Below are 19,872 nucleotides of genomic sequence, written 5' to 3' on the forward strand. Positions count from 1 at the left end.
CAGATACTGGCTTACAAATTCTGGTCATTGTCTGATATTATGACATTATAGTGTTCTTAAACATCTCTTTGCTCAAGAGGGCAATCGCACTATTCATGTCTTCCATTCCCAGTCTTGGAGCCACAGTTCTAGTGCACTGATGTATTGTAAGATTGTTTCTCTTAGCCTTTTTCTTGAGCTCTGCGAAATCCATCTGGATGACTTTGAATGGTACGTCGGAATGTCGAGGGAAGGCCATCTCGTCTGTTCTTTGACTTTGCTTTTCTCGCTTACTTTGTGGACCTGACATTGATGACGAGACTGTATGTCATGGTTCATGTGTTTCCACTGGAAATGAAGAATTTTGCTATAAGCGCTAGCACCCGTCATGCCCGTACGTCTGGGGAGTCATCACAAGTTCAAAGATTCGAGGTACCATTGCTTTGGGACTGTGAACATTGGGTCATACGAACTGATTCTTGCAAGCCATTGATAAATGGCAGCAAACTCTGCTGCCAGCCTAAATGGCACATTCTTCGTGGTCATTTCTGTGAGGCACTTTGTTATAATTTCACATAGTTTCTAAAGAATTTCTTCGTGGTCATTTCTGTGAGGCACTTTGTTATAATTTCACATAGTTTCTAAAGAATGACCGAAAATGCCTCATAAAGTTGAGAAATACCCACTAAGAGTGTAGGTTATGTGGCTTCTGCACTTTTGATATTCATTGAACCGATTCCTGCTTTGCCATCTTGGTATGGCTGTCAAACACTCTATGTAGGAAAAACTCGCTTGTCATTAATTTTTAGCTCCGCATCACTGAGTGCTTGAAGTACACTAGTGAGATGCCCTAACTGCTCCTCCTCATTCCGAGAGTAAATTGTTATATCGTCAATATACATGTTGCAAAACTTCCTAGGAAACGGTTGCTAGACATCGTTCATCATCCTCTGGTAGCAAGGGAGCAAGTCCTTCCCACCAAATGAGTCGATTCTTCCCTCAACTCTCATCGGTTCTACCCTCCAATGGAGTCAAAACCTTGTAGTTGCCTTGGGGAAAATCCATACAAGTGTAGCAATTCAGGGTAAAGCTTCTGAACATCTTTACCTGATGATGGGTAAGTTCCATAGGCTGCTCAGAGACGGAGCTGAAGACTATCTGTATTGACTTGCTATTTGTACCAACTCTTGGTTAATCCTGACTGGAATAGTCGCATGTTTCTCATTTTATCTCTCTCACTGTGCCAGTAGTTTTCATTGCACACATATTTATAAAATTTTAGCCAGGACTCGGGAATATTGGACTCTTCATCAAACATGTCTGGCTTCACGTGTTCGAGACTCGGTTTGTTTATTCTTTTGTCCCATTTACAAGCAAACACCTTAATTCGTTTTGTCTGTTCTGTTCCTGTTGCACCTCTAAGAACTTAGTGATCAGGTTGTTGGGTGAAGCAACGCTAGCAGGCTTCTTGTTTCGAATTGGATTTAAAACAAAATTTTCATAATTCTGAACTCTTATGTTCATCATCACCTTTCGTTTCGCTATTAAATCATCTGATGTGAGCTTTGTTCTAGTGCACATATAGGAGACAAATGCCTCTGTGCTCACTGCTTCTGGTGCAGCTTGTTCTTCTTCACATTAAGGCATTGCAGTCATGATTCGGATGCTACTATGTTGATTTCCTTAAACGATGAAGTCCACCCACTTCTCGACTTGAGTGACCACAGAAGAGTATGCGACAGTGCCAATTTGTAATAATACACACTAGGGCTAGGCTATGGGGTCAGCTGTCTCATTTATTTCGAACACACCTCCACTTTGTCATCTTCATTATGACTGCTTATAACTTAAGAATATCCACTTACAGTACACCGTTATGTGTATGCCTGCTGCATCGATTTCTGTGAAATACACTGAGAATATTAAACGTTCTAATGACGGCATTGTTTCCTACCAAACAGCACAGCCAGGTCGACCCTAACCTGGTCTCCATCTCGGCACATGTGATGGTAGGAATCCAGTGTGTGACAATGGCCCTTATTGCCTGTGGACAATTGTCACTTGTGGAAGATGGTGCACCCTGGATGTGTTTTGACGGGAAGCTGTTCCATCTGATTTATGGAGATCTGCTCAAGTTGCAAACATCGTTCTCTTCATTGATAGATGACAATGTGAGTGCATATATCTTCAAATTTCTTGTCGTTTCCGAAAGTTCAAATCATGCATTGCTATTCCGCACAAGCTTGTCAAACGTATACACAGTAGTGCAACAAGCAAACAAGAAACTTAAAGGTGCCCTGCAACACTTTTCCAAGTAACCATGGAATGGCTTCATTAACAGAGTTTATCGCCCCATGAATTTACTGCCTCAAAAATTTTTAGAACCCGTCAAGTAGGAGTGGAGTTACAGAGATTTGTCGCACGCTGTATTTGCTTTCTCTCTTCCCTCGTCCCGACAAGCGCATTGGAAGCTGAGCAGGGAGGGATGGCATGGGGGGGGGGGGGGGGGGTCACGCTCGCATCATGACCTTGAGTGCTTTTTTTTCAGTGAACGCACGGCTTGCTTTCAGTGTGATAGTGAGCACGCGCGCGGGCACGTGGCAACCTGCCACAGCAGCCACGGTAACTATGTAGCTCACGATGCTCAATCAGCCAATGGCCGTGAAATTTGGGTATACAACATCATTTGAAGAGAGAAGAGGGAATGATTTTTACGAGCTTCTACTGATTCGTAGGCTTCAACTACTCCTCTCTTTTGCTATTTTGGCATCTGTCGCACGTTCGCACGCCATCTCAGAGTCAGCTCGTAGTTGACTCTGAGAATTGATTGTAAATTCCAGGCCGCATGCTGCACTATAATGTTTGGCTTGCGTGTTCTCAGGAGCCTTGACTACCGATCGGTAGCGTTTTCTGACTATGCTAAAAAAGCTTTGCAGGGCCCCTTTAAAAAAAGGAGTTGAAAACCTTTTGCTTTCTACTTCTCTTTTCTAAAGTCTTTGTGTTATTCTTGTTGCATTACCATGTATTCCTCTGTCTTGAGCTAACCCGGCAACAAGTTTAACTGAACCTGGTCGAATAACTTCTTCGTATATAAACAGCTATATTTGTATTTATATATATTTACATGGGTCTTGCTAGGGACCATAAGGCTTCACAACACAGTGTAGGATTAGGAGAGGTGCATCAACAGGCTGGAAAATTAAAGAGAGGACTCGCTAGTGTTAAATACCTTCTGTGACAGATGGCATGGGAGAGCAAGGCCCTTTGGAAAGGTCTTGCCGACTTGAGTATATATTGGTATGATTTATGAGAGCACATGCAGACAATATAACTTGCACAATGTATTGCAAGGCACAGATTCAATACTCCTTTGGGCTAGTTGGTGCAAGTTGAACATAGGTTGAAGGGTTTTGCGCTGCATGGGCAGTACAGAGGGACACTTACGAAAGCACAGAAAAAACACAACCAGAACAAGTGGGTGCAAGCTATCAACTGTCAATATTTCGTGAGGTGCCACTTGAGGCTGCCTCAAGAAAGGAGGAAAAAGAGTGAGGGAGGGAAGTTTGAACATGAAAAAAGATAAATCAAACCAGAGAAGTGGAACTGCTATCAAGAATGTTGCGCAGCGCTCCTCAGCTTGCTCTTTTGCACAAGGGCCAGTACATGTCGTTAAGAATTGAATTTCAGCTTTGCTTAGTGACAAAGTTGGAGTTACGCATGCGCCGAATTCTCCCGAAGCCATGGTGTAGGCTTCAACTATTTCTTTCCTTTGCTATTTTGGGGTGCAAAACAAGGCCTTTGTCTGCTCAAACAAGGCTTGGCATCCGCACTCTTTGCAGTGCGAAGCCAAGTTCACTGGCCCGCTAATTTGTCCGCATGCATAGCGGTGCTCTCTCAATATAGTGTTCAGGCATCTGCCTGTTTGTCCAATGTAGCTATTGTTGCAGGTCAGGGGAATGTGGTAAACCATGCCAACAGAACACTCGACAAATTTTGTCGAGTGCTCCGATTACATTGCTCGAATACATTGTATTCCTGCCGTTTCGCCAAGTTTCAGAAACGAAGTGCCTCGAGAACCTTGACCTTTTTCCCACTGCCCACAAGGGTTTAGAATTCACATCGGAGACACCGAAAAGCGGAAAGCTCCAGTATTTAGATTTACAAATTCAGGTTGGAGAATCCCGCACGTGCTGGTCCTATAAAACTAGGGGGGAAAAACCGATGCTGCCATTCAACTCGGACCACTCAAAGCTATTGAAAGCATTGCATCAAGCTCTTTCACACAGGCCTTGACGAAGTCATGCTTCCATTGAACAGAGGGCAGTCTTCGAGCCCAATGGGCACAGTTGTGTTCAAGTGGGTTTCCCACACAGGTTCTTGTTTCCATAGCAGAGAAATGCTTGAGAGAGCTGAGGCCTTGTCATGCGCAGAAGCAAAGCAGGGAAAGGAAAAAACAGCCGGCAGTCATTCCTTACATAGACAACATTTCACACAAGCTTAAAGGGGCCCTGCAATGCTTTTTTGTCTGCATTCTGTAGCGCTGGAGTACGTGTAGTGCTGAATACTGAGATGGACGCAAAAAGAATTATCGAAATTGGTGCACGGTAATGGAAGTTATTAGCCTTCAAACTTCAAAGCCCCAGCAGACGACGAGAAAAAACGTTCCCTTTCGCATTTCACTCTCCCATTGGCGTCAAAGGCCGGTTCCAGTCACCCCCCCCCCCCCCCCCCCCAGAGCGCCTCTTACAGAGACATACCGGCCGACTCGCCTCGTGGTGGCCGTTGTGCAGTGCTCCTAGCGTCGTTTTGCCATTGTTTTCAAATTTTCATCTTTAAAAACAGAAATCCTTTTGTATCTTAGGGAGTATAAAGAGTGCTTCTATAATTTTTATCGCACGATAGTTTGGCCTATCTGAGACCACGTGAATATTACGTGTGACTTGTCGCGTCAAACCAATCACTGGTCAATGTTGTCACTCCCACATGATGAAGCGTCACTTCCGATCACAAAAATAGCCGTTGTGTGTCGCTCTAGTCTGAAAACAATGTGGTTTCTCCATTGAAATAAAATTATAACAGCCTTGTTTTTGGCGTTGCCACTCTCGCAACGATATCGGTACATTCCACAGTTCGAGAAGTAGCGGTGAAAACTACACGCTTAATTTGTGTCGCAGGGCCCCTTTAAGAAAGTTGCAGCCAAGCGCGATGTGAGTGTAGTGTTCTCGGCCCCAATAAAGCTCAAAGGCCTATACAAGAGAGTGAACCAGGATGAGGCTAACACGCCGCAAAAAGCTAAATGCCAAATAAGACACCAAACAAAATTTGTCGAGTGCTCCATTATTGTGGTTTACCACATTTCCCTGACCTGCAACAATAGCTACATTGGACAAACAGACAAATGCCTGAACACTAGAGAGAGAGAGAGCACTGCTATGCATGCACACAGATTAGCGGGCCAGGGTACTTGGCCTCGCACTGCAAAGAATGCGGATGCCACGCCAAAACAGCAAAAGAGAGGAGTAGTTGAAGCCTACAGCATGGCATCGGGAGAATTCGGTGCATGCGTAAGTACTCCAAATTTGTCACTAAGCAAAGTTGAAATTGAATTCTTAAGCGACACGTTCTGGCACTTCCGCAAATGAGCGAGCTGAGGAGCGCTGTGCAACATTCTTGATAGCAGTTCCACTTCTCTGGTTTGATTTATTTTTTTTCATGTTCATACTTACACCCCTTCCCTCATTCGTTTTCCTTCTATCTTGAGGCAGCCTCAGGTGGTGCCTCACGAAAGATTAACAGTTGATAGTTTGCGCCCACTTGTTCTGGTTGTTTTTTTCTGCGCTTTTGTAAGTGTCCTTATGTACCACCCATGCAGCGCAAAACCCTGCAACCTATGTTCAAGGCACACATTCATGCATCAATTTCTTTTTTTATGGAAAGCCATTTGGAGACTGTTGGAACTGAACAAGACTTTACCGTGTTTGATGCTCACATTTAACAGACATGATGAAAGCTTTCCTTGCAGCCAAGTGTCTGCTTCGTGGGGTAGTCTGCAGTGCACTAGATTACGACCCAATATAATCACAACCTTGAAAAGAAGCTACAATCCCTCATTCAATTCAGCCAAATACTCAGCACCTTTGTGCAAGTGGGAGAGGGATGTAAAGGAGAGGTGGAGAAAAGAAAGTAGTAGGATAGAAAAGCATGCACTGGCTGCCCGCCTCTCTTGCGGCTGCTTCCGCCACCGACACTCACGACATCATGACCGTCGATGCGCATCCTCCATGTGCAGCTGCTACGTGTTCACAGTCCTCCAAAAATACAGCCATCAGTTCAAAAATATGTGTAATACACACTGTTTATTGGAACAGTCATGTCTTTCGAGTTCAGTTTCGATGCTTTCGTCATTTTTTTTTTTCATATTCTGCTCAGTATCCCTTTAACGGTTTCTTCCTAATCCACAATGTGACTACATGTGTTTTTTTCATCAGTGTGTACAACAGTTTGAGCAGTAAAAGAAGTATTGCAGGAATTTTGAGAATTGTCTAGTAATCTATAAACATTCTTTAACCTGGCAGTTGCCTCACTTTTCTCATATTTATAGCTTATGCATGTCTGGACATGACTTTTTTGTTTCCCATGTATTTTATGCGGACCCCCGGGATGCCTTTTTTATTTTTAATTTTTAAGGGCCACCCTAACATTGCCACTTACGCATAGTGTTCCAATTATCAAATTCCATATGCCACTAGTATATATTTCCCATGTATTTTCCATGGAGCCCTGTGTATTCCTGTAGACCACCCTAGATTGGTCAATTATATACATTTGCAATGTTCGAACACTGCAGTGTCATAAATTGTCCGCTGATCAAATTCCTTTCTAAGGCATCATTACGTACTAGACATATTTGGTTATGTTGCTTCTGCATTTTATGAACAGTTTTTTTTTCATGGCATTAAGGAGCACATCTTGACGCATCTGACCTCTTCAAAGCAATCAATTGCACCGCCACATCATCACAACCAGTTTTCTAGTTTTTTTTTTAGTTGATATGACCTTCATGACACATCCTTCAAAGTGATTGTATCAAGTTAGCTGAAACGGAATCGCGACTGGTTTTATAAGGTGTCGCAGGACAGACGGATTTTGCTGGGGTACTTGCCAAAGAATGCTCACGTCTTAAATTGTCAAGGTGTTGCAACTTCCTATGGAAAACTTTTCGCTAACTTTGCTTCTAAAAAAAAATGAGGCATTTCACATTGCTGAATACAAATAGATGTCTGCGATTCATAATGACGATGGAAGGAATTAAGCAGGAATGTTGCACAGCAACCCTGGGCAGTAGAGATTAATCTATAACAGACGAACTGGAGCAACCTTGTGTTTTACATTCCTCCCTGCCTTTATGTCACACCTGTTCAATGTTACCATTGGGTATAATAGTTGACAATGTGAGTTGAATACTGTCAATTGCCTCTGTGTTACTTAACAGCAAGACTTAAGCTGGGTTTTTCTTCAGAGGCACTGGAAATGCCTTTTCAACAAGTCGCTTACTATACTTTGCGGTTCTAGAGATCTCAGGAAAGTTTGCTAGGATTGGAGGCTTAGGCTAGTTGGTTCATGCTTGGCAACAGGGAAAAACAGCACAAAATTTTGACAGAACACAAGACAAAGAATAGAGACATGGGTGCCAATCAGTTTAGGTTGTTTTTTACTATTTTTTGACTGTCTTGGTATATATGTGCCCACATGTTGAAAAATAAGATCAGTTGTAAGTCAGTGCTGTTGTCGTCCCTTCTTCGTCTTGTGTTCTGTTAGAATTTTGTGCTGTTTTTCCCTGTTACTAGGAAAGTTTGACAAATGTTCCACCCAAATTGCCCTGCGCGCAAGCTTTATCAATGTGCCAATGTACGGTGCTGTCCATCCTCAAGCACACTTTCTAGTTTGGAATGTCTTTCACAAATGTAATCTGTTGACTGAAAAGTGTACCTAATCCTTTTAGCAGTGGGTATCGCGCACCTTCATTTAAGATGACTATGTAGTTTTTTGTAGAGATGTGCAAATACTAGTAAATTTAGGTTCGAAGCGAATAGTGATTTGGTTGAATAATTTCAATCGAATAGTTTGAATAGTTTGAATGAATCACATATTATGAAGAAAAATGAGCATATTTGTGATGACCCAACTAACCTGCATAATATTTTAAAAAACTGGAACAAGGCATGTGCTAATGTCATATTTTTTGGTTCGAAATGAAGTGGAAGCAATTTTGAATAGTAGCAGGATTTGAATTTCAGCAGGAGGCAAGTGATAACGGTAAAATATGTTACATTTTAAAATTTACTATACTTAGAGCATTTAAGCCCGTATAACAAGCTTTTAAACTTAAATAATGATTAATCGATGTGAGGTCAATAGGTTCATTTAACCTTGATGTGAGGCTTCACAGCAGTGTGGATTTTTTCTGGATAGGTGTTTTCACGGCTAGCACTCCTACGCTGCAGTGAAACCACCTTTACAAGGGACTTGCATGCATTCTAATATATACACCTAGTTATTCATTTCGAATACTGTAATATTCGTTAGAATAGTCGAAGCACTCGAATATTCGCACCTGTCTAGTTTTTTTATATGTGAAACAGCGATAACTTCTCCTAGCAAAACCTGTACCCTTTATTGCAGTAGTGATATAAACATTTTTTTGTTGATTGTGATGCCTGAAACCAAGCATGTTGCTGCAAAATGGCGTACGAAGAGATTAACTTTCTTTATTTTCCTATTTCCACAATATATAAGGCTGGCCTGAATTGCTCCATCTATTGGCTAGTGCCAGAAGCTATAGCAAGTTTGTATGGTACCCTCTCCCTGGCAGCCCTGTGCAATCCACACACCTCACTCTTCCAGCATTGTTCACAGTATTCTATAAATAAATTGAGTGACTGATGATTGAACGCCTAATTAATCAAATAGCTATAAATGATATAGACAGCAAAATTCTCTAGTATTACTAATGGTGCTGTTTTTTTTAGTGTGTGATAGTGCCACAAATAAGCCTTAGGCCTAGGAGATACTTTCTTAGTTACACCAGAAACAATGCAAAGTGGACATTAATCATTGCAGTTTTTGTATTAATGTAACTCATATAGATGGTGCAAAATTGTTTTTCATTCCTGTTGAATTTGTGCTTTTCTCAGCTTGTTGATGGGAGGGTCCACTGTGTGTGACATGCATAAACATCTTAAAGAGTCCCTGCAACACATTGCCAAGTAATCATCAAATGACCTCAGTATCAGTTTATTGCCTCATGAATCGACTGCCGCAAATACTTTTAGAATTCGTCAAGTACGAGCAGAGTTAAAGAGATTTGTCACACGTTCTAAGCGCTTTCTCCTTTCATATCAGTGAGCGCATTGAAAACTACACGGGGGGGGGGTGGGGGGGGGTGACAAGTGGGAAAAAAGCTACGTCCGTTTGTCAGTGTGCGTCATGACCTTAAGCACTTCTTTTTTTAATGCATGGCTTACTTTCAATAAGTGTGCTGTCGTAATATTATACTGTGTGTAATTCTAGCTCTATAGCGGGCATGTCGCAGCATCCTGCGGTGTCCGCGGTGACCTCACAATGCTCAAATCAGCCAATGGCCATGATCTTTGTGCTTATGGCACGGTAATTTTAGCTTATGGCAATATTTGTAGAGAGAAGAGTGAGTAATTTCTAACTGACTGAATTTTTATTGTGCATTCCAGGCCATGTGCTACACTATAATGTTTGGCTCACATGTTCGCAGGAGCCTCGACTACCAATCGGCAGAATTTTCTGACCATGTTCAAAAAGTGTTGCAGGGCCCCTTTAAGGGAAGTTTTGACAGAAGTGGTGCGGAGGTGTGTGAAAGTGTTTGGGGCATTGTGAATCAAAGAAAGTTATCACTGCTGATTCAGCCACTGTGTAAATGGTCAGAAAATTGCTTTTGTGGGAGCTAGTGAACCGCAGCCCATGTATTTGCCAAGAGACCTGACTCTTGTTTTAACAGCAGAGCAGAAAATTGGGGTTTCATAATGCTTACACAAATTTTAAAGAACGGCAGGAAGTGGAAGATGGAAGCTTGCAATGAAAAAAAAATCCGTAAACAGGGGGTGGGTGCTTGAGCCGACATTTTGACAAGTGGACTTGTCTTCTTCAAGGCTGGAACTGATTTCCTTAGCTCTCGTGCGTATATGCTTCGTGCCCTCTCCACCACAAGGGAGAAGGGGAGGGCAACTGCCAGAGTGGGGGTGAGTCATAAGGAAGGCGAAAAAAAAAAAAGGAACAAAAAGCGGTGGGGGAGGGGGTAGAGTGGAAGCACGTGTCATTTTAACAATAGTAGGTTCGAAATTCCAAGAAGAAGGGCTTAACTCTCATTGGCTTTCGTTGTGTATGTACCATACCGAATAGATTCAAGAGCCCCCTTAGAAACGTTAATACCTGCTGGCTGGAGTGTATTGAACTTGTGAATAAGTTATGACTCTGTATATTTTCTGTCTCTTGGGGACCGGAAGTTTGACTGAAGTATGTAAAGTTTGAAATCGTCGAAGTTGTGACCTGCTAAATTAAAATGCTGTGCCACTGCTTTGGGTAACTTCTTCACCGTGTCCGTGCGATGCCCATTTAATCTAACATTAACCCCTTAGGGGCTTATGACGACCTAAGCTCGTCATGAGCAGTCGCCACTTTTTTTGCTTATGACGGCCTGTGCTCGTCATGGGTCTTCCGCAATGTTCCAAGAGGCTTTTGACGAGCCCAGCTCGTTAAATGGTGCGTTTTTATTTACAACACAGATGGCAGCACGGGTTTCGTCATTGGTGCTTTTGTTGAATGAGCGTTTGCACACTTGTTGGCGGGATGTGCGCCTTGTGTTTCCCTCGCGTCATAGAGGTTTTTGACGAGCCCAGCTCGAGAAATGGTGCTTTTCTATTTACACCATAGATGGCAGCATGGGTTCCATCATTGGCGCTTTTGTTGAATGAGTGTTTGCGCAACAGTTGGCGGAATGCGCGCGTTGTGTTTCCCGCGCGTTTTATAAACAAACATGGCCACATGTTGACGAAATGGCAAAAACATCTGCAAGGAAATCAGGATCTGTTGCAGATGGTGCGAGAAGGCTCTCTGCGCAGTGCTGTGCTTCGAACGCTATCACACTAAGTGAACTATCAAGGAATAATGCATTTTGTGCGCGGCAATTCAATTCCAACCTTTACTATCTAGAGTTGCAGAAATTTTTTGCAGAATACACCTCAAATGCCCCATGTATTAGAGTAATACATGATGAGCGAGGAATGGCCAATAAAACATTATTATCTGCCGAAAAAAGTTTTCGCAAATATTTTTTTGTTTTGAACACTATACTGAAGCGTTTCGCATCATAAAAAAATTTGGCAATTTTGGAACACATTTTTTTTTTTTGTTAAATGAGCCCTTAAGGGGTTAACAGGCTGTCCCGTTTCACCAATGTACCGTTTTTGACAATATGAACATCCTATCATGTAGATAATGTTTGAACTAGTGCAGGTAAAACTAGATTTTATATGATGCTTTTAACTATAACGTATATGGTGCTTTTAACTATAACGTCATCTTGAAGGTGTTTACAAGTCTTACATCTTGGACGAGAAAAAGGTGTTATGTGGGCAGTAGAATGAGGGTTTACTTTTGCATGCACTACCATGTCCTTAAAATTCCTATTGCGGCGATACACGACCTTTGGTACTCCGGGAAACGCTTTTCTAAGGCCCTCGTTGCTTGCCAGTATTGGGTAGTACTTACGGAGGATATTATTTATGTTTGGTAGCGCATTGGAGTATTTGGTTATAAATGCTGGTGGCTGGTTGGGCTGTGCTACGTGGGCCCTTTGAGCTAGTGATGATTTCCTATCTAGTTGACATGCTTGGTTGTAGACCTTGTTTAGAGCATCTTGTCGGTTATTTCTTTTAACTAATGTTTCCTTAGGTTGCTTAAGTGGTGAACGTAATCACCATCGTCGCTACAGATCCTTCTTATACGCCTCGCCTGACCTACAAATATCCCTTGTTTGCAGTGTCGTGGGTGATGACTAGTGTAGTCTAGGTATTGCTGGCTGTATACTGGTTTTCTGTAAAGCGTCGTCTTTAATTTTCCTGTTTCAATAGATACCGTCGTGTCTAGAAAGTTAATTTCACTGGAAGAATGGTGCATGGTGAATTTAATACTAGTGAAACTTGTTACAGTGGTCAATGAATGCGTTTAGTGCACCTATGCCATGTTCCCATATGATAAATATGTCGTCTGTGTAACGAAGATAGGTGGAAGGCTTCACTGGACATGATTTCAACAGCTATGACCTATGCCATGTTCCTATATGATAAATATGTTGTCTATGTAACGGAGATAGGTGGAAGGCTTCACTGGACATGATTTCAACAGCTATGATTCTAACTGTCCCATAAAAACGTTGGCGTATGTTGGCGCAAAAGGGGTTCCCATACTAGTGCCGAAAGTTTGCAGGTACTATAGTAGGACGAATCAAATTCAAAATAATTTAGCGTCAGGACTAATTTCAGTAACGATAGGTAAACTTCAGTGTTACGTATTTGCTTGCTTTCTATGAGTGATTTTGAGACCGCTTCAATCCCTTCAGTGATAGGTACATTCGTATACAAGGAGCAGATATTTAATGTTACCAGAATGGCTTGATCCGAGAGTGTTTGTGTTTCGTTAATAGAATCTATTATTCGAAGGAAATGAGGTGTATCTTGAACAAAAGATGTTAGGTTAGATGGTATTTTAGATAAATGATGATTTAGAAATGTTGATAGCGACTCAGTAGGTGTATTGTTGTTAGATACTATTGGCCTGGTGAGCCACTGATGGCGGCGCTGCGAACGGCGCTCCGGCGACGCAAAGGCGGGGATTCGGCTTTTCTCGTCTGCTAGGCTGCGGCTAGAACAGCAGCATTTTCGTTATAGTTCGCTCGCGTCGCACGGCGTTCCTCGACTACTAGTTGTATTTTCGTGTAATGATAGTTCTTTAGATGGCTGCTAGCATTACTAGAGGTTAAGAAATGTTAACATTTAACGTATCTTCTACATACACAGAGCCATCGTGGTCAGGATCATGCCACCGATCGAGTTCGTAGCGTCACTCAGTGGGCTGGATGGCATTGAAATAGCTTACGTGAAAGCGCGAACGTCCCGCCAGTCGAGTTAAAGAGAGTCTACGCTGCTATGGAGCGAAGCACGATCAATTTCACGGCTTATTCGCAAAAGTTAGCGTTATGTAAACAGACTTGAATGAAAGTTCACACTCCACTCCCAATTGCACTAATTACACAAAACGTTTGCCGACAAAATAGAATTGATAACTTCATCGACCAGCAGGTTATTGCGGACAACAAGCTTAGATTGGACGAGTTGGATGCACAATAAAACTTGTTACACGTGCTATCAACCCCGAATGAAACGCCAGCAGTGGTGTGCGTGCTACAGTTCGCACCCTTATGATTAGAGATAGATACGCTTTTGCGGTTTGCCGCTCGTGAGCCAGATTCATGTTTTCGATTGCGCAGTGCTGCCTAATCGGGTGTGCGTGCCTGTCAATGGTGATGACAGGATGGCGCGCGTTATACAGTTCCTAATGCTTGGGGAACGCACTCCACTATTCGTGTTTCATTTTCCACCGATAATACAGCTTGATAAACAGTAGGAAAAATTGGCGAATATGTCTAGGAAGAGGAGCAAGAGAGCTCCTTCCCATCATTCTTTTGGCCCCTTTGGCTGGTTATTGCTATTCTTTACCGCACTGTAGCAAGGTTAAATATTTTACGATGAAAGCTTTGGATTCCTGATCAAACGCGAAAATGCACCGTCGGCGAACCTAGTCGACAGCGTCAACACGAGTGATGCAAAAAATCCTCACACGATACGTCACCTTATGATGTCATGAGACCGCCAAAATTTGTGACGTCATAACGTCACGTCACATCATTACGTCATCACATGACATCGTTGATTTGTATTGCCTCCGTGATCGGTGCGTCGATCACGGAGGCAATGCAAAACCAGGTGATGTATAGAAAGCTTGCAATGCCTCCGATCCTGGAGGCAGTGCAAAACCACGTTACGTCCGAAAGGCATTCGGGAGGGGGCGGGGAAGGAACAATACATCGACTGAACAAAAAGAATAAGATGGATTTCGCTTTCGAGTCATCTTAGGCAAATGCATAAGGGACCCTGCGAGTCTTTTTAGTACAGTGACCGCATCACACCCTATCAGGAGTCGACCATTGAGAGTGAATTACACTATTTTAGGGCAAATACATCTTACTACGATTTTCTATGCTAAAGCTTTGTATTTATCTGCGTTAGTATGATTACACTAATTCCGTTTAGCATGCTTTCAAACGGCCAGGAGCGAGTCAGGAAACGTTGATTTATTAACGTAGGGATTAAAATATGCTGCAAAAATAAAGAAAAGACAACTCCGCACAACCTACGATATATTTCATGTCACCTTCGTGCATCCCCTTTTGACACGTGCTCTCAACCTTTTATTTCTTGTTTAAGGGGAGACGTGGGTCTTAAAAAATGGTTTTTTAAAAGTTGGGTGAATGGCATGAAATTTAAAACACTTATTCAGCTTTTTCTGCAGATTCAAAATCTCTAAGTAGATTTTTAATAGCTGCATCAGAACAAAAGATATGCAATTTTCAACACATATTTAAGCATATTTCTTACGGGGATTTTCGGCAACTTCGCTTTGTCAAACACAAAAACAAAGTATGTGGAAAGATTGCCAGGAAGCTGGTCTAGCCGGTGATGCTATTTATTTTCTTATAATGTTGTTCACCAAATTATAATTCTCGATTATCAGAAATAGTATGCAGCAAAAAAAAATTCACTCACATTTAAGTGTATTTATTTTGCATTCAAAGTTTGTTGAAGACAATAGGATTAGCATCACCGGCTAAACCAGCTCTCTGGCAGCCTTGCCACATACTTTGTTTCTGTGTTTGACAAAGCAAAGTTGCCAAAAATTCCCGTAAGAAATATGCTTTTAGAGATCGCACACCTTTTGTACTAATGCAGCTACCAAAAATCTAATTGGAGATTTGGAATCTGCAGAAAAAATGGGATAAGTTTGTTAAATTTCATTCAGTTCACCCAGCTAATAAAAGAAATAAAAAAAAGACTCGCGTCTCCCCTTAAACTTCAACTACTTACGACACGCTTACACGGCAGCTGCTGAAAACATGGATTTAAGCAAAAGTTGTTGCCTGTAATGACCATATATTTGATTTGAATGACATCACACGTCACTTGTCACGCATTTAAAACTCCGAACAAAGGAATTGAATCGAAGGAGCAGGCTTGGCAACCTAACACGTGCAGCACGCGGTATACGTATACATTGCGCTTTAACGCAGACATGGTAGCCGAAGCCCGAACGCTGAAATTAGTGATTGAAGACGGGCCGGAAAGTCATTTTGAGTGCGCCACGGCCATAGAACAGTCGCGAAAAGAAATCATCGCCATACATGCAGATGTACACATTGATGGCTAGCAGAGGACACCAGGAGCAATGGACACTGAACGTGCTCCTGACGGCAGCTCTGCTCGATTTTGCTGGGCATTTTGCTTGAACATTCAGTACAAATTGCTTTATGAACTTGCCCATTCATGTTTCAATAACTCGAGCAGGACAGACTGGCCAGTTATAACGTCGAGTAGCCTTCACACAGCGCGCGCGTGCGTGAAGAGTGGCACCCGAGTTTCTTCTCTGACGTCACACACGAGAGGGCGCCACTCAAAGATCTTGAGGCCAATAGGCCTGCCCGGGATTTGCGCGATAAGCAGTTCATCTATGGACACCTTATGAATCTTCGGAGGAAGGTAGAAGCGGCCTGCTTGCTTGTTTTTAGGCATCAGGAACTGGTGCTCGGAGTGTGATGCTATTACTGTAATCTTGAATCGGGTCCGAGGCTAATTTTCGAAAGTACGTGTTGTTGCTGAGTTGTCTGATAGCTTCGTTGTTATATTTTTCTATAGGCCAGATTACTATACCACCACCCTTGTCCGCTGGTTTTATAACAATGTCCTTCCTGTTTGAAAGTTGTTTCAAGACAACGTGTTCTGCACAAGTTAAGTTCTTCGGCTTTAGACTCCGTTTAGCTGTGCTCAGAATTTTCCTTGAGACTAGTTTTATATATTGATCTAACTCTTGGCATTGTTCCGTATCTGGTGTCCCAAGTGCTTGGTGGACGCAAAGAGTCATTGCTTACGTTATCTACATGATCGAATGTTCATATTGTCAAAAACAGTACATTGGTGAAATGGGACAGCCTGTTAATGTTAGCTTAAACGGGCATCGCGCGGACACAGCGAAGAAGTTACCCAAAGTAGTGGCACAGCATTTTAATGTAGCAGGTCACAACTTCGACGATCTCAAACTTTACATACTTCAAACTTCTGGTCCCCAAGAGACAGAAAATATACAGAGTCATACCTTATTCACAAGTTCAATACACTCCAGCCAGCAGGTGTTAACATTTCTAAGGGGGCTCTTAAATCTATTCGGCATGGTACATACACAACGAAAACCAATGAGAGTTAAGCCCTTCTTCTTGGAATTTCGAACCTACTAAAATGCCATGTGCGTCCACTGACAATCATTCAGCGAAACGTGTACCCCCCTCCCCCGCTATTTGTTCTTTTTTTTTTTCGTCCTCACCCCCACTCTGGCAGTTGCCCTCCCCTTCTTCCTTGTGGTGGAGAGGGCACGAAGCATACACGCACGAGAGCTGAGGAAATCAGTTCCAGCCTTGAAGAAGACAAGTCCACTTGTCAAAACGTCAGCTCGAGCACTCAATCCCTGTTTACGGATTTTTTTCATTACACAAATTTTGTATGGTTTGGTTCGAGAAGGAATTCTGAGACATTCTGAATGCATTTTTGTGCAAAGCCAAATATCATAATCTTTGAGTAGGCGTTATTATTCGCTGAAACTGTTCCTTTTGTAGCTCCACAAACAAGGGACACCCTTTTCCCCTGAAGCTGTATTGCATGGTACCTAATTTCTAAAAAGACAGGGTCTGCAAACACGGACACAAGAAAGAAGTCAGGACACCACAAACATCACACCTAACTTAGTACACTTGTTAAGTAACCACTTCATTGGGTCTTTTTAAAGAGTAAGTCTAGTGCTCCATTATTGCACCTGACTATGGAATTAATCTGTGTGGTGTTCTATTGCAGGTTGCCGTAAATTATCTGTACTGCCGATTCTGGGAACATGTTACTTCTGGAAGCGAACTACATCACTCGCACCACTTCCTTGCAGGCATGGGCAAATGAGGACATCGGAACTCACTGTGATCATTGGAATTTCAACCAAATAAATAAATGGCATGTGCTACCAATTAAAGATTAGTGGTTTTGCCCTCTTCACAGTGTGTATGGCTACTAGAAATACAGTGGCATACTTACACAAATGTGCAGTTGCATATGTAAACTTTGGACACTTTTCACGTGTGCTTAAAAGTTGCAATGTTTGCTTTGTGGTGGCAGTATTCAGTACCTGCAGTAAGCCACAGCACGCAATGTATCCTTTCCTTAAAATAGCTGCACACTGTGTGGAAGTGGCGCAGGGCATCATAGGAGCTCAAATTGTCTTCAGCCCTGCATGAAAAACAAAGTGCTGGACGAGCTGGTCTCGTCATGCATATTGTTTACAGCGAAAACTGTTATCAGATCACTATGGCAGTGGGGTAGTTGTCCGCCGTCGCCGGTGTCCGTAACTACTGTCGCGCAAAATCAGAAAAAATAATATAAGAAAAGATCCAGGATCGGATGGGGTTTGAACCCGGGCCCTCTGCGTGGCACTTCAGTATTCTACCACAGAGCCAAGCTGCTGCTTGAAACTCCTTTGCAAAAAGGCATCGTGTGTACAGGCGTCGTGTTGGGTAAGGAATCTCGTTAAGATATGTAATATAGAGTGGCAGAAGAGTAAGATAACCAAGCGTCGCACAATGCTAATTGCTCGAATGTGCGGTTTAAAGCGTCCCACCCACTACAAAGTACTCAACCATAATTCTTCGTCGTTATCAGCCACATGCAGCGTCAACAAAATGCACATAATGCGTTACACATGTGTAGCGGGTACTCGCTTATCCGCAGAAAAACGAATAATGGCATAGTGGGTCTTCCCTACTTCGCAAAAATTATGATTTGTGGCGTAATGGATACCTTACATGTGTACTTGTATTAGTTTCCCCAAAAGTGTTTAGAACGGGCTCTAGAAAGGCCGCTCTTCCAGCTTTCGCAGTGACTTTGCTGCATGCTCCGCGCAGGCCTAGCGTTTTTGCAAGTATATGTGCTTGATGAACTTGGCTTGTCTGTCTTTCACCCAAATGATTAAGGTGTGTTCAAAATGTAAAAACAGCTTAGGGATTCTTAAGTGAATTTTTTGAGATTGCTTTATACTTCAGTGGCACACACCTTGAGATGGCTCACTGGAGTAATCAGACATTACGAAGCATTGACAAAATAATTCCTAACTTAAAGAGTCTGATGGTTGAAGCAAGTGGAATACTTAAAGCCTGTCATCCAAGGAATTTGTTTCCAGACTGGTGACTATTACAATTTCTGTAGTGTAGTATATTCCAAGTAACCTTCCTGAAAACTGAGACCAAAGAGTGTAACTGTCATTTCCTTGTCAGATGTCTATAAATGACATGCCTTTATTTTTAATTGTTGGGCAAGCACAAAGCATGCAAGGTGGCGTATTTGCATGATGTTTATGCTTGCTTGCCTGCAGAAGGTGTTGCATTTGCACTATTTGCCAGTTGGCATCGGCTTTCTGTCTGAAAGTGGCTGGAATTCATTATGTGCACAAATGAGCAGCACCAGCTTTTTGGCATATCTAGAACCGATTAAGAACTTTCTGGCTGATGGTCTTCAAGTCTCACATCAGGATCAATCATCTGGCTCTTTGAATTTGAAAAGTTTATTATGTGCCTATTCTAATGCTTATATTTAGTTCTCAAAATTCCACTGAATCATTTGAAAGTGTATGGCTCAATGGTAAAGACATTCTGAGGAAATTACTTTGTCACATCTACCCTATTCTAAAGAAGGGGAATTGATCGAGGGGCTCATTTCTTTGTTAGACACAATCTGACGAAGCCAGCACATAATGATGTCAAGGAAGGCATAAGAAATATTATTTGTAGTTTTTTTTAAACTGTAGTACAGTAATTACAACATAAATGGGAATGAAATGAAATGAATAGAAAAACAACTTGCCACTGGTGGAGACCAAAATCAAAACCTTCAAATTATGCAAAGGTTGTGGGTTATGAAATATCACAATATTCTTACGAAATGTTGAATGTATTTTCAATCCTGGAGGACTGTGTACTGTAATCAATGCATTGACTGGTGAACACGCGAGTTCAGTGACTACATTAGACATTCATTATGATCATTATTGCATGCATGAACATAAAAATGTCTATAATATCAGCAGACTGTTTAAAATCTTAGAAGCTTATCAACTGATTGTGGGTGCTTGCCTGAGATTTTTTTCATTTTGTACTCAATCTGCCTAGTTAGTAAGTTGGTAACACAGCACATATATAATTTGTAGCTCTGGTTGTGATTGTTTGTAAGGAAAATGAGCTAATACACCACAGCCTCCTCTTTTTGCATGGGAAACAAAGAACCTATATGCCATTACATATGCAATTCACCAAGATTTTGTTTGACAAATTTTGGTTTGTATCCTCTGATCAGATAGGGTTCAGTGTGCATGAGACAGACACTGCTGTGTACTGTCTCAATGTGGTGCATGTGCATTAAAGTTTAGAGTAACTGTGAATATGTGATT

General features: G+C 42.1%; 1 protein-coding gene across 2 annotated transcripts in view; it reads left to right on the plus strand.

The window, feature by feature from the left end:
- Positions 1-17,392, plus strand: part of LOC119378952 (constitutive coactivator of peroxisome proliferator-activated receptor gamma) — a 44,921-nt gene extending 27,529 nt beyond the window's left edge. The window contains exons 8-9 of one of the 2 annotated variants that reach the window (XM_037648056.2): positions 1,941-2,150; positions 17,241-17,392. In XM_037648056.2, coding sequence (XP_037503984.1) covers positions 1,941-2,150; positions 17,241-17,339 — 309 coding nt within the window. In that variant the 3' untranslated portion in view covers positions 17,340-17,392. Of the gene's footprint in view, positions 1-1,940; positions 2,151-17,240 lie in introns of those variants that run through there. The other variant, XR_005181081.2, reaches the window with a different exon arrangement.
- The last annotated feature ends 2,480 nt before the right edge of the window (positions 17,393-19,872 follow it).

The sequence above is a fragment of the Rhipicephalus sanguineus genome, chromosome 1, assembly GCF_013339695.2.
Source record: "Rhipicephalus sanguineus isolate Rsan-2018 chromosome 1, BIME_Rsan_1.4, whole genome shotgun sequence".
Classification (NCBI taxonomy): domain Eukaryota; kingdom Metazoa; phylum Arthropoda; class Arachnida; order Ixodida; family Ixodidae; genus Rhipicephalus; species Rhipicephalus sanguineus.